Here is a 13,574-nt window from a genome sequence, read left to right as displayed (position 1 = left end):
TGCTTTGCCTCACCATCTCCACCCCACCAGGAAGGGAGTAATCGGTGAATTAGATTTTGGGAGTCATCCGGATCACCATCTGGATCCAGGAATGTTTTAAAGGGTTCTTCACTATTGGGAGAAAGGGCTGATGGCGGAGGTCTGCGCTCTCTGAGTGCTTTTCTAGTTTATATAAATGTATTTATTTAGAAAAACCTCATTGAGATAAAGAGTGTTATTACAAGAGAGTCCTGGTTAAGACAGGCACACATCGTCACAGACATGAGGAATAACAGATATCAAATATAACAGACAGATTAAAAGACATAAACACATAGAATAAATCAGTCTGTGTAAAATGGATCTATCTAATTTATGAGTTTCACTTTTTTAAGTGAATTACTGAAATAAATAAACTTTTGGACTAAATTAATTTACTGAGAGCACCTGTAGAGCCTCCAGACCTCGTTCCTGAAACTCTTTTTACGCATTTAAAGACGGATTTTAGGCACAGAGACAAAAAAGTCTGACTGAGTCACAGAGCGAAGCTCTGGCTTTTTACATGAATAAAATCTCTGAAGAACGATGGAGGCAGCCCGAGTATAGCGTTAAAAATATTAATAATAAATAAGGATTTTAATCACATAATAAAAACATTAATCTAAACCAGTTTCTTTGTGTTTTAGTATAAATGTACTGTGAATGGATTCAGGCAGAACTTTCCGATGTTAGCCCTCAAACATTAAAATTATTACTCGATTTTTATTTAGATTTTTTTCCAAGAACAAGAAGCGGAAGAGAACCGGAAGCACGTGCCTGTGACGTCAGCGGTTGAAAACAAAAACAAATCTTCGTCTTGCAACATCTCTGTTGTTGTTGTTCCCGCTGTTTTGTGGTGTTTTTGGCCTTTATAACGCTTCGGCATCGTCTCTGTTCTACGTGTGAATGGTGAGACCTTTATGTTTTTATCCTGCCGGTGTGAAAACGGGTCAAATTTACGTTTTTACCGCTTTTATCTGATGCTAATGTGTGCTAGCTAACCTCAGCTTACACTGCTCGTCTGTCATGAAAACGTCCAACAGCCTTCATCTGACAGCTTTTCTCCCCTCTCAGGTCCTCCGTTGGGTTTATGTGAAGCTGTAGTTAACCGAATATTGGAGTCGATCCGCCATGGCTCAGCAGAGAGGAGTCAACAGCCTGCAGTTCAACCAGGACCAGAGTGAGCTAACAGCTAGCATGTGGAGCTAACAAAGACCTCAGAGCAGGTAACCAGGTGGTTAAGTCTGATATTTGGTCTCTTTTCTGTTCATGCAGGCTGTTTCTGCTGTGCTATGGAGACTGGAGTCAGGATTTATAACGTGGAGCCCCTGATGGAGAAAGGACACCTGGGTAAGTGGACTTTACAGCTCTGTGTCTGAGTGTTTAAGATTATTTTCTGTCTTAATCCTTTGATTTCTGGGTAAAATTAGTCAAAAACGCCTATCCAGGTATGCAAATTAGATTGAATGCTGTAGCTGGGAGGTGTTAGCGAGAAGTGGGCCCTCAACTGGGCTCACCAGAAGATATAGGTTAAAATAATGATAACAAATAGACAGAAAGTAAGGATTTTTCATCTGTTTATGAGGGAAAGTCCAGGCAGTTGAAACAGGAGCTCCTCAAAAGGACCCTTGGTAACCTTGATCATATCTATAATAAAGGCTGCTACTCCTGAACGCTTCAGCATACCAGCATTATCCTGGGCTCTATGGAAAGGTGACTGCTTTCTGTTCTGATCTGTTTTAATCCTGATATCTCTATTTTATCTCTTATGATGTAATGTCATCTTTTTATGTTTGTCTGTTTTTTTAAATATATATTTTGATTTAATGCCTCTGCTATGTCTGCTAAAGCACTTTGTAAACATGTTTTTAAAGGTGCTATTTAAAGGTTATTTTTATTATTATATTTTCTGCGCAGATATTTATGTTTTTTTTTAATCAACCTTTATTGGGCATGAAGAATTGATTTTTACAAACCATTTAGATCTCTTGATGTTACAGCAGTCTATGCCACTTAGAAAATTGACCAAAATTATCATGGCTGTCAAATGGTATTGTTGCTGAAAACATTTTAAAAAGTAGATTAGTCATTACATGTGGTCATTTCAGTTTTATATGTATTAGAAAGACCTAAATTCAGCAGCACAGAGCACTATTAACTTTTTGTTTATATTAGAGCAGGGACTTTCGAAGTGTGTGAGAGTGAGCCACCCCTAAGAAGAATTGATCCATTTGGTGGACTCCCACCCAAAAAAAGGATTCAAATTTTAAAGAAGTAAAACAAAAACATTTCAGACATTTATGTCTAATCTTTAAACATTTTAATTTGAACATAGTTTGGATATTTTGGTTTGCAGATGTCCTTAAACATCTGCCTTTCCCTCTTATTCAGTTATAATGCCATTAAATACCCCTTTTTCATATTTTTTGGGCCATTATACTTTTTTTTTTTTTTTTGCTTCTTTTTCCCCATATTTTCCACTTTTATCACATTTTTCCCTTTTCAACCTTTTTGCCCATTTAAGCTACCTTTCATCATTTCATATCCCTTTTTTCCAATTTTTTTGCTAATTTTTGTGATGTCTTTTGCCACTTTTTCCCAAGTTTTGCCATTTTTTGCCCATTTAAACTACCTTTTGCCATTACATACCACTTGTTTCATCTTTTATTGCTGATTTGTGCCACTCTTGACTGCCTTTTGCCCACTTAAGTCACTTTCCAGTAATTTTTTTGTCACTTCTCATAAATTTTTGCTACTTTCTGACCATTTTTCTAGTTTTTCCTCCCCATGTCGCCCCTTTTCACCCATTTTTTGCTGCTTTTTGACCATTTTTGCCACCTTTAACCTATTTTTATTTCTACTTCAAGCTGTTTTTGCCTCTTCATACCTCTTAGATTGTGGCTCTTGCAAGGGTATTTTCAATAATTTGGCTCTTTGGTTGAGGGTTGAGGAACACTGCTCTATAGCATAGTCCCTATAATAACTATAAGTTTATCCATTTAGCTCCATGCACAGCAGAGGTTTGCAAAGCAAATCACCTATTTTCTGGTTTATGGTTCCGCGCTTCCCCTGAAGCGCTGTGGCGCCCCCCAGGGGAGGCCCGCCTCACACTTTGAAAACCACTGTATTAGAGCATTAACATGCAAAAGGTAAATATATGAAAAGCTTGTTAAACTGGCATTAACAGAGATATGTTGTTTATGAGGATATCTGCTTGAAATGATATAAATCCAGGTATTATTTATGATTAAACCTGGGAATAATTTAATCCCCAGAGTTATTACATTTATACTAAGCTTGCTGGTGATAACCATCAGTTAGTTTCTCCTGTAATAATCCAGAATGACAGATTTTATTTAAAAATGTAAAATAATATTGTTGTTATTATTATAATTTATGATCTAACTGTTGTGTATGTGCATATTTTCAGACCATGAACAGGTGGGCAGTGTCGCGCTGTGCTCCATGCTGCATCGCTCCAACCTGCTCGCTATTGTTGGAGGAGGAGTCAACCCCAAATTCTCAGAAATATCAGGTGAGTTGGACTGAAATCAAGTCATAGCTGGGCTGTGTGTGTTTAACTCTGCAAAGCAGGTGGATTTTCCAGACTCTATCTCCATCATCAGGCAAATCCATCTTAAAAAGCTCCAATAACGTTTGCGCTGAACAGAATGCTTTTAGACCAATCAGACTCATTTGAGGAGAACGAGGCAGTAGCTATGGGCGGGGTTTAGTTGTATTCAAAGCTGTTTGCAATGGCCGCCTCCTGTGCAGTGACTAGCCAGGTATAGCTCTGGTATAGTGTCGGTTTTACCAGAACTGGAGCGCATTTCTGGCTGAAATAAAGAATAAAAACACTTCAAGATTTTCCTAATGTTTTTGCTCTTCTGCCCACTTGCTTTGCTTTGCATGAGTTGCGTGAGTGGTTGTATAAAGTGGAGGGATTAGCTGGGACGTAGCTGCAGCAGTTTCGTCAGAACTGGACATTTATTTATTACAACAAGAGAAGAGAGCAACACTGAAAGACTTTCATGACAGAAGAGATGTTTTCGCTCTTCTCTTGGTCTGCTTCGGTATGGTTTTTGCGATCATTACGGGTGGGGTTGGCCGGTGTGTCCTATGTCTGCTGCTGCGATAGCTGTAGCTCAGATGTCGCTGTAGAACAGTGTCAGTTTAACCGGAACGAAAAGAAGCGCATCATGTGACATCAGTTTGTCCTGTCGCTCTGATTGGCCCGTCATAAATGTGACTGACAGAATGTTGTCAGCAGTTTTATTCTTCGTCTCAGTTGACCTGCATGATATGTGGAAACTATGTGATGTGCCATAACATGCTCCAGAATCTCCATGATGACATACCTGTGATGAATTTACAGGACAGATTAAAAATCGGCGTGCATGGTTTCAAAAGCATCGCAAATCTCTGCACACAGATCATGAAACTGTACACAGTTTGCAGAACTTTACATGGTTTGATGATTCTAAAACCAAAGGTATGGATTTGCCTTTGATTTTTTATTTTGTAAAACATGAGTGGGAAAAATAGAGATGAGTCATCTCCTCTAATGAGGTGTTTATGAAAAGTGAACAAAGTCAGATGTTCACTAAACTATCTATGATCACGGTGATAACCTCTCATACTTCTCTCAGGTTTTTTTAAGTGATCACTCTTGTAAAACTCAGATTTTTTTTATAGATGCTGTGACGACAAGGTTATCAGCTGGCTGCTACTGTGGTTCTGAAGCATAGTTTTGAGTGTTCTGTGCTGTTCACAGTGATAGAAAGCTAATTTTCACCCTGGCTTGTTCATTCATGCTGTCAGGTAAAGTAGTTAAGTGTAAACAGGTGCTAAGCAGGAGCCAGAGATTTGAAGTATGCACATCCAGAACCAGTGAAAATAGTAGGGTAGTATGAAATAATAAACACGGAAAACAAAAAGTTTTTAAAAAGTGAATTTTGTGGGTTGTTGCCCCTGAACACTTCATTAATGATGAACAAACTTTGACCAAACTATGACTGGAGGATGTAGAAATACATCATTAAAGAGGAGCTTTGTTCCTGTTTGTCAGAAGTCTACCCTAGAGTGATAACTGTACACTTCATTAAAGTAGCTGTCTGGAAGTTTTATCAGTGAAAGCTGGTTTATTTTCTTCTTCAGTGCTGATCTGGGACGATGCTCGAGAGTCCAGAGACCCCAAAGACAAACTGGTGCTGGAGTTCACCTTCACTAAACCCGTGTTAGCGGTCCGTATGAGGCATGACAAGTGAGTGGACAGTTCTCCTGCTGATGAATACAGTAGTAAAAGTTTTATTCAGCTGTAATAGAAATAATTCATGTCTTTTCTCCAGGATCATCATCGTCCTAAAGAACAGGATCTATGTGTACAGCTTCCCTGATAACCCTGTCAAACTTTTCGAGTTTGACACCAGAGACAACCCCAAAGGTAAAGAGCTGCTCTTGTTTCTGATATTTCCCTCCATCGGTTGAACACGTATGACTAATCTGCGTCTGCTTCTCTCCTCCAGGCCTGTGTGATTTATGTCCCAGTCTGGAGAAACAGCTGTTGGTGTTTCCGGGTCATAAATGCGGCAGCCTGCAGCTCGTTGTAAGTCAGAAACAAACAGAAACCCAGCGCACGTGCTCCAGACGTTTAAATTAAAGCATTTTGTAAAAAGATCTGGTTTTCTCCAGGATTTGTCCAACACCAAGCCGGGTACATCATCCGCCCCGTTCACCATCAACGCTCACCAGAGCGAGATCGCCTGCGTGGCTCTGAATCAGCCCGGCAGCGTGGCGGCTTCGGCCTCGCGTAAAGGAACGCTGATCCGCCTGTTTGACACGACGACCAGAGACAAGCTGGTGGAGCTACGCAGAGGAACCGACCCCGCCACTCTCTACTGGTAAACACCCGAGTTCTGGCCGTTAGTTTAAGCCTCAGTGTGGTCACGTGATGTCTTTCTTTTTCTATTTTGACATTTTTGATGAGATAAGGCTGCTAGATGAAGGGAAGATGATCACCAAAGATACCACAGTTCATCTTGAGGGGGGAGAATTTTTGTTAATAAATTAAATTTGAATGACTTAACTGTGACTTTATTTTAAGCACAGTGCATTTTTGCCTTTAGCCTCCTTAACCCTTAGAGCTCACGTGGTACAGGTCCGTGCCGCAGGCACTCCCCTTTGTAAATTGCTTGGTAACTTTTGAACAGTAAGTCGTAGAACCTGACTTGTTATTTCCTGTGAAAGCTATGTGCTGTGCCTTTCTAAATATGTTCTTCATCCATTTGTAGCTCTTATAGAACATTTGCTAGCAAGCCGGGAATTTGTCTGACTTTCTGGGTCTCTGAGGACAGCGTTGTTGTAAATAATAGTTTATAAAAACATTGATAACTTTTGAACCATAAGTCATAGGCACTTAATCTTTTTTTCCACTGAAAGCTGACAATTGTGCCATTCATTTGCTACCCTCAATGTCTCTGTAGCCCTTAAGGACGCCATTCTAGCAAGCCCAGAACTTCAGTGACTTTTCATGGTCTTTAAAGATGAAATCCACAGCGTTAGATCTGATAATAAGCATTTTTTTGTCCATTTTTAAAACATTTTCGATCATGTACGTTGGCTTTTTTCAGTGGGTAGCACCATATTTGTTGAGGGCAGTGTTTACATGCAATGCATTGTGGGAGGGGCTGTCCTCCAACAGCAAGATGTTCCATCTCTACTGCTTAAAGGAATGGCACAAATGAATCTAACTGCAAAAAAGTGCATGGACTTTTTTTGTATATATGTAGATATTTTGAAAACCATTTGTCCCAGAATATTTATTTTTTCACTGTTTTGTTCCCAAGAGATGGGAGAACAAGTCTGTGCAAAGAAAATGCTTAGTCACTATATTTTACTGTGTCTTATCAGTAAAAATCTTTGAGTTTCAAATTCAGATTTGTTTTTTTCTTTTGTCTTTAGAATCTTATAACTTTTTCAAATTCAAGTGACATTACTGTTGTAGTAGATATATTCTTAAAGCTCGGGTGGTCCTGAAAAAAAAGATGTTTAGAGCTCGATTGTGCACCACAGGGTTGATGTTTTACAAGCTTTTTAAGACCAAAGTCCAGGTGAGATATAATGGAGAAAAAAATAGCTGTGAGCTCTAAGGGTTAACTTCCGTGCATGGAAGGAAGCTACATGCAATGTAACTAAGAATTATTTTAACAGTCCTCCCAACTTTGTGGGAACAGTTTGGGGATGGCCCCTTCCTGTTCCAACATGACTGCGCACCAGTGCACAAAGCAAGGTCCATAAAGACATGGATGAGAGAGTTTGGTGTGGATCAACTTGACTGGCCTGCACAGAGTCCTGACCTCAACCCCATAGAACACCTTTGGGATGAATTAGAGCGGAAACTGAGAGCCAGGCTTTCTGGTCCAACATCAGTGTGTGACCTCACAAATGCACTTCCGGAAGAATGGTCAAAAATTCCCTTAAACACACCCCTAAACCTTGTGGAAAGCCTTTCCAGAAGAGTTGAAGCTGTTATAGCTGCAAAGGGTGGACCGACGTCATATTAAACCCTATGGATTAAGAATGGGATGTCACTTAAATTCATAAGAGAGTCAAGGCAGGTGAGCGAATACTTTTGGCAATATAGTGTATATAAGGGATAAGATGAGTGTAAGGGGTGGTTCAGTGGAGAGTGTAGGCTGTGGTGAACGGGTGGTGCTTGATGGAGAAGATGGAGCACTGCAGACGTCTGCAGGCAGAAGGTTCCAGAGGTCGGGGGCTGCAGTGGGAAGGCTCTGTCTCCATAGGTTTGGAGTTTGGTTTGGGGTATAGAAAGCAGACCAGTGTCTGAAGACCGAAGGTTCTGAGATGGTGTATATGGATGGAGAGAGGTACCGAGGAGCCAGGGCATGGAGAGATTTGTCTGTGAGGATTTTGTAGTTGATGCAGGACCTGAAAGGGAGCCAGTGAAAGTGTGCTGCAAGGGTCTGGTGTGGGTGAGAACTCTAGCAGCAGAGTTTTGCAGGGTTCCTCAGACAGGACTCTATCGCAGTTGTCCAAGAGGCGGGTTATGAAGGCATGAATGAGAGTTCCTGAGGTGACAGAAAGTGGATTTGGTCACAGATTTTATGTGGGACTGGAAGGAGAGGGTGGAGTCTAGGATGGCGCCCAGGTTTTGGACCTTGGAGGATGGACAGATGGAGGTTCTGTCCACATCAAGCATGAGATCTCCAACCTTCATTAGCAGTGCTTCAGGGTCCAGGGTTCTGTTTTATCAGGAATCCAGTACAGCCAAGTTTCAGTTCCTGTGAGATTTAGAGCTGCAGAAACCTTTCAGACTAAATGCCTTGAAGAGGTTTAATGAATAACTGGAGTCAACACTCTGTTCTATGTAGCAGAGATTTCCTAACTTTTTCTCTATGATGAGTCAAGCTTGAAAAATGCTGGATTGTATTTCCGATAAAGCAACTCAGCATATTCTTTCAATTTTCCCTTCCTGATAAATACCCTTGTCTTTGAAACGATGCACCTCGAGGCGTTCTGTTTGCAAAAATAGTCTCACACTTCAAACTACAGACATCATTGAGGGGGATTTAGACTTTTGAAACTCCCTCCGAGCCTCAGAAGATATGAAACAGCTGCACTCACAGATTGAGAATAATTCCTATTAAAATGTTCTGTCCAAAACAACTGGAAGGCTTTGATTATGCAGCAGCTGGAGGAGAAACAACGTGTTTATCACAAACTTATCATTCTGTTATTCAGCCTGAACAACTCGAGGACATGTGCGCCTTTATTTGGTTTGTGGCTAAGTTTTTAATTTCTCACCGGGAGGAAAAGTAAACTTTGAGCAGGAGCTTTACTGCCACACGTAAAAACATCATCATAAAAGAGACGAACCAGTTCAGCTCTGAGAAAGACATAAAATCCACCACAAAGAGAAGCATAAAACCACTGGAGGGAGGAGATGTAGAAATACAGATATGCTTGGTTTAGAAAAACGGGATGGTCACTGGTCGGCTCGATAAAACAATTATAATAACTTTAAGACCTTCTGAAACAAAGATACAGAGTGCTGTTTACTGTAAAAACAATTAAAATAAGTCAATAACTTCCAAAGAATGATAGAGGAAATACATCGGTGATTGAAAATGCCACCTTAAATCTCATTAGCGATGTTCTAATTTGAGTTCAACATGATATTTTTGTCTGGTATGTGCTGCTAACTCTCACATTCTCTCTTCAGCATCAACTTCAGCCACGACTCGTCCTTCCTCTGCGCCTCTAGTGACAAAGGAACCGTTCACATCTTTGCCCTCAAAGACACCAAACTCAACCGCCGCTCTGCGTAAGACCAAACTCACACTTCCTAACTTTTATTTTTTACCGATAAACTCCTCGGAGTAGTTTGTACTATGTCTGTTTGTGTTGCAGGCTGGCTCGCGTGGGGAAGGTGGGCCCTGTGATTGGTCAATACGTGGACAGTCAGTGGTCGTTGGCCAGCTTCACCGTGCCGGCTGAGTGTGCCTGTATCTGTGCTTTTGGAAAGAACACGTCCAAGAACGTCAACTCTGTCATCGGTGAGGAAACAGAAAATTCAGAGTAGTCATACGTGTCTTGGTGTCCTCTCTCACTAGTCTCCTTCTTGCACGCTCACTCAGTTTGTGAGGACGGCCTGATCTAGGCAGATTCACACATGTGACATACTCCTTCATGTCTTCATTCATTGATTTTGTTTGCACCATCCCTTGACTTATACTTTTCAATAACCTTTTCTGTGAGTGCGCTTTTGTCTTCATGGTGTAATGGTAACCAGGAAAACTGATTAACCCTCTGAGCCCTGCGTTGTTGTATAAGAGAGCAAAAGACGTGTTATTCAGAGTTGAATAACTTTTGAATTAGAACTAGTAGCCACTCTAAAAGCCCTCTGTTTCTATCCCCGCCTTCGTAGCTCTTAAAGAACTTTTTCTAGTGAGGTTGGAACTTAGCTGACCTTCCAAGGTCTTTAAAGATTAAATCCACACCAGTAATTCAGATGTTGGATGTCTTTAATCCATTTTAAATCCATATTTTTGATCGTTCCTGCAGCTTGCAGGTTAGCCTACTACCATATTTTCTGTTTGTATCCCAGAATGCATTGTGCCTGGGCTTTGACAACCAATGGCAGGCTGTCGCACCGTAACATCATGCTTTGACAAACAGCAAATGTGCAAAGACTTAGGAACTGAAGAAGAGCCTGAATGACTCATAACAGAGAGAAAGCGACACAGAGAGGCCATGACGTGTCCCTCAGAGTCTCTGTAGACAGGAACTGCTCTGAATAATGACTCAAATTCCCAAGAGCTCGAGCACTTTTTGGTAAAAATGTGAGTACTTTGAAGAATTTTTGTCACAGAATGATTCTTTAACTTTTCGGTCCCCAAGAGATGGCAGAACAAACTTGAGAAAAAACCCTGAGTCATTAATGTTTACTGTGCTGTGTTTTAATTTCTGGTTAGCTTTTATTGCCTTTAAAGTCCCATAATAATGTTTTAAAATCCAGTGACTTTACTGCAGCACACATATTTTAAAGCCCAGGTTGTGCTGAAGAAAAGAATGTTTAGAGCTTGACCGTAAACCACAGGGTTGATGTTTTAAAAGCTTTTAAAGATTAAAAAAACACACTTAATTGACTGAGGGCTCAGAGAGTTAACCAGTGACTGGACCTCCCAGACACAGGTGTATGTAGACTATGATTGCTGAGACAAAATCTCAGGTGATCTACATTTCTCTAGTAGGGAGACTACTAGCACTAACTGGCCTCTGTTGAATAAGGTCAGTCACTTCAAAGGGGACATATTTTCCCCTTTTAAAACAAGTTTATATCGGTTTCAGAGGTCCCCAAAACATGCCTGTGAAGTTTGTTGCTGATAAAACACTCCAGTATTGGATTTCTGCATGTCTAAAACCCCTCTGTTTCAGCCCTGCTCAGAACGAGTTGTTTCTGTGTCTGTGGCTATAAATGTTACTGAGCTGTCTGACTCCGCCCCTGGCCACGCCCCTCTTAGGACATGGATGTGGCTCTCCTGATCCCCCTCTCAGCTGGCAGCTGAGAGGAGGGCGGAACTTTCTTCTAAGCATGGAGGGCCAACCGAACCTGGGGGCAGGGCTAACCCCGCATGACATCATGAGGGGAAAATCTGAGAACGGCTTGTTTTAGCACACCTTTTCTGAAAGTTGGGGGGGGGGGGGGTTCTGGCCTTTGAGGGGATTGTGGAAAGGCCAAGGATACATATATATATATATATATATATATATATATATATTATTTTATTTTATTTATTATTTTTTTTTTAGGAAAGCCTGAAAAGTGTATTTGGCATAATATGTCCCTTTTAAAGGGGGTGAATATTTATGCAGTGACTTATTTAACATTACAGATTTGTATTCAATAATCTGTACTTTGCAGGAATATGTTTCACTTTGACAATAAAGCTGCTATATTTTAGTGTCTAAAAAGCCAAATTATTTTGACCATGATTGACTTCTAAATTTAATAAAAGGGCCAAACATCATCTTCATTCTTTAAAGTGGAAAGTCGGTACTTTAGCAGGTTGTATCGTCACATTCAGACACTTTATATAACCAATAATCTTCAGTCAAGTACTGAAAGTATGAAAGATTAATCCATAAAGGTTGGAGCTGTACTTGAACTTGCACTGAAAGGTCTGTAATAAATCGATTTACCTGTTTTCACTCAGAGATAAAAAGCATTAACTCCATTAGACCGGTATTCTGTCTCCTGCAGTTAAACAGTAAATTATTCATTTTTCCACATTACTTTTTCATCCTCCGACTTGTCCTCGCTCCACACTTCAGATGGCAGCTCTCACTTATTACTGAGCCAGTCACTTCACTGCACTCCAACAGTCAGTCTGGAGCTCATCGATCTGTAAGACACAAACAAATCTGTGTTTTCACACCACTCCACTCAGTGTTGGTCAGAAACAAACAATCCTGTTTTTATCACTCCTCCTGCAGCCATATGCGTGGACGGGACCTTCCATAAGTACGTGTTCACCCCTGACGGAAACTGCAACCGAGAAGCCTTCGACGTGTACCTGGACATATGTGACGATGACGACTTCTGAGGGGGGGCAGAGGGTGAGAGGAAGAGGAGGAGACGCGATGACAAATGGAAACGACTGAAGATCACGACGATGGAAGGGCAGATGGGAAGCAGCCGGAGAATCACAGACTTTATGCTGCTTTCAGAGTGTTTGTAATCACTTAAATCTACATGATGTAGCAGTGTGAATATCATCAGTTTTATATTAGCCTGGATGATTGTTGAAGCAGGAGTCTGGCCGCTTTATGTGGAGAAAAACCCTCAAAGATTCACTGAAACCCCTGAGACGACAGACTGTATTTATGGGCAGAAACATGTCAAAAACAAGCTGATATTAAAACGCACTTTTATAAGAAATTGTACCTAAATGTGTGGTTTAATTTAAGTTTCTTTCTAGGATTTTTTTTTTTTAAATGAAGCTTTTAAATGTAGGAGATACCTTAGACGGGCTACATGCTAGATCAGGGGTGTCCTAAAAAGACCCTGAGGTTTAAAGCTCAAATATTTTACCCCTTTTAGTCAAGTTTACATCGGTCTCAGAGGTCCCCAAAACATGACTGTGAAGTTTGTTGCTGAAAAAACACTCCAGTATTGGATTTTTGCTCAGAACAAGCTGTTTCTGTGTCTGTGGCTTTAAATGTTACTGAGCTGTCTGACTCCGCCCCTGGCCACGCCCCTCAGGCTCTCCTCATCCTCCTGGAGAGGAGCACAAGCAACATTTCCTTACACACTTAAATCCATGACTGCACTGAGATGACTGTGTAAATAGTAAATGTGAGCCCCCAATTCCAAAAAAATTGGGACGCTGTGTAAAATGTAAAAACAAAATGATTGTCAAATATCATAAACCCATATTTGATTCACCATAGAACAGAAACTAAATTTCAGATGTCAAACTGAGACATTTTACCATTTTAGTAAAATTTTAGCTCATTTTGAATTTGATGGTAGCAACACATTTCAAAAAAGTAGGGACAGAGCCCCCATTTTGAGGCATCCCCTCTTCTTTTAAGAACAGACTGGGAAGTGAGGAGACCAGTTGCTGGGGAGGAATGTTGTCCCATTCTTGTCTGATGTAGGATGTCCTTGGTCTTCTTCCTTTTCTGATGCTCCAAATGTTTCTATTGGTGAAAGGTCTGGACTGCAGGCAGACCAGTTCGGGACCTGGACTCTTCTCCTGTGAAGCCATGCTGTTGTGATGGATGTGGTATGTGGTTTAGCATGGTCTTACTGACAGAGCAATGTCTGGATGGGAGCATGTGTTGCTATAAAAGCTCTCTCTACTTTTCAGCATTGATAGTTCCTTTCCAGATGTTAGAGCTGCCCACGCCATAGGCACTAATGCAAACCCATAGCATCAGAGATGCAGGCTTTAGAACTGAGAACTGGATGCTCCCTCTCCTCTTTAGTCCACAGGGCACGGCGTCTGTGGTTTCCTCTGACCACAGAACAG

General features: G+C 40.9%; 1 protein-coding gene across 1 annotated transcript; it reads left to right on the top strand.

The window, feature by feature from the left end:
- Nucleotides 1-795: 795 nt before the first annotated feature.
- On the top strand, nt 796-12,666 carry wdr45 (WD repeat domain 45). Its single transcript, XM_041810296.1, has 11 exons — nt 796-927; nt 1,093-1,198; nt 1,294-1,368; nt 3,449-3,553; nt 5,176-5,281; nt 5,367-5,461; nt 5,544-5,623; nt 5,710-5,918; nt 9,260-9,361; nt 9,448-9,593; nt 12,034-12,666. Exons 2-11 carry the CDS (start codon nt 1,150-1,152, stop codon nt 12,141-12,143), a joined length of 1,077 nt encoding a protein of 358 aa, XP_041666230.1. The 5' UTR covers nt 796-927; nt 1,093-1,149; the 3' UTR covers nt 12,144-12,666.
- Nucleotides 12,667-13,574: the final 908 nt, after the last annotated feature.

Source organism: Cheilinus undulatus, linkage group 17, assembly GCF_018320785.1.
Source record: "Cheilinus undulatus linkage group 17, ASM1832078v1, whole genome shotgun sequence".
Taxonomy (NCBI): Eukaryota; Metazoa; Chordata; class Actinopteri; order Labriformes; family Labridae; genus Cheilinus; species Cheilinus undulatus.
This window is presented reverse-complemented; position numbering and strand designations above follow the sequence as displayed.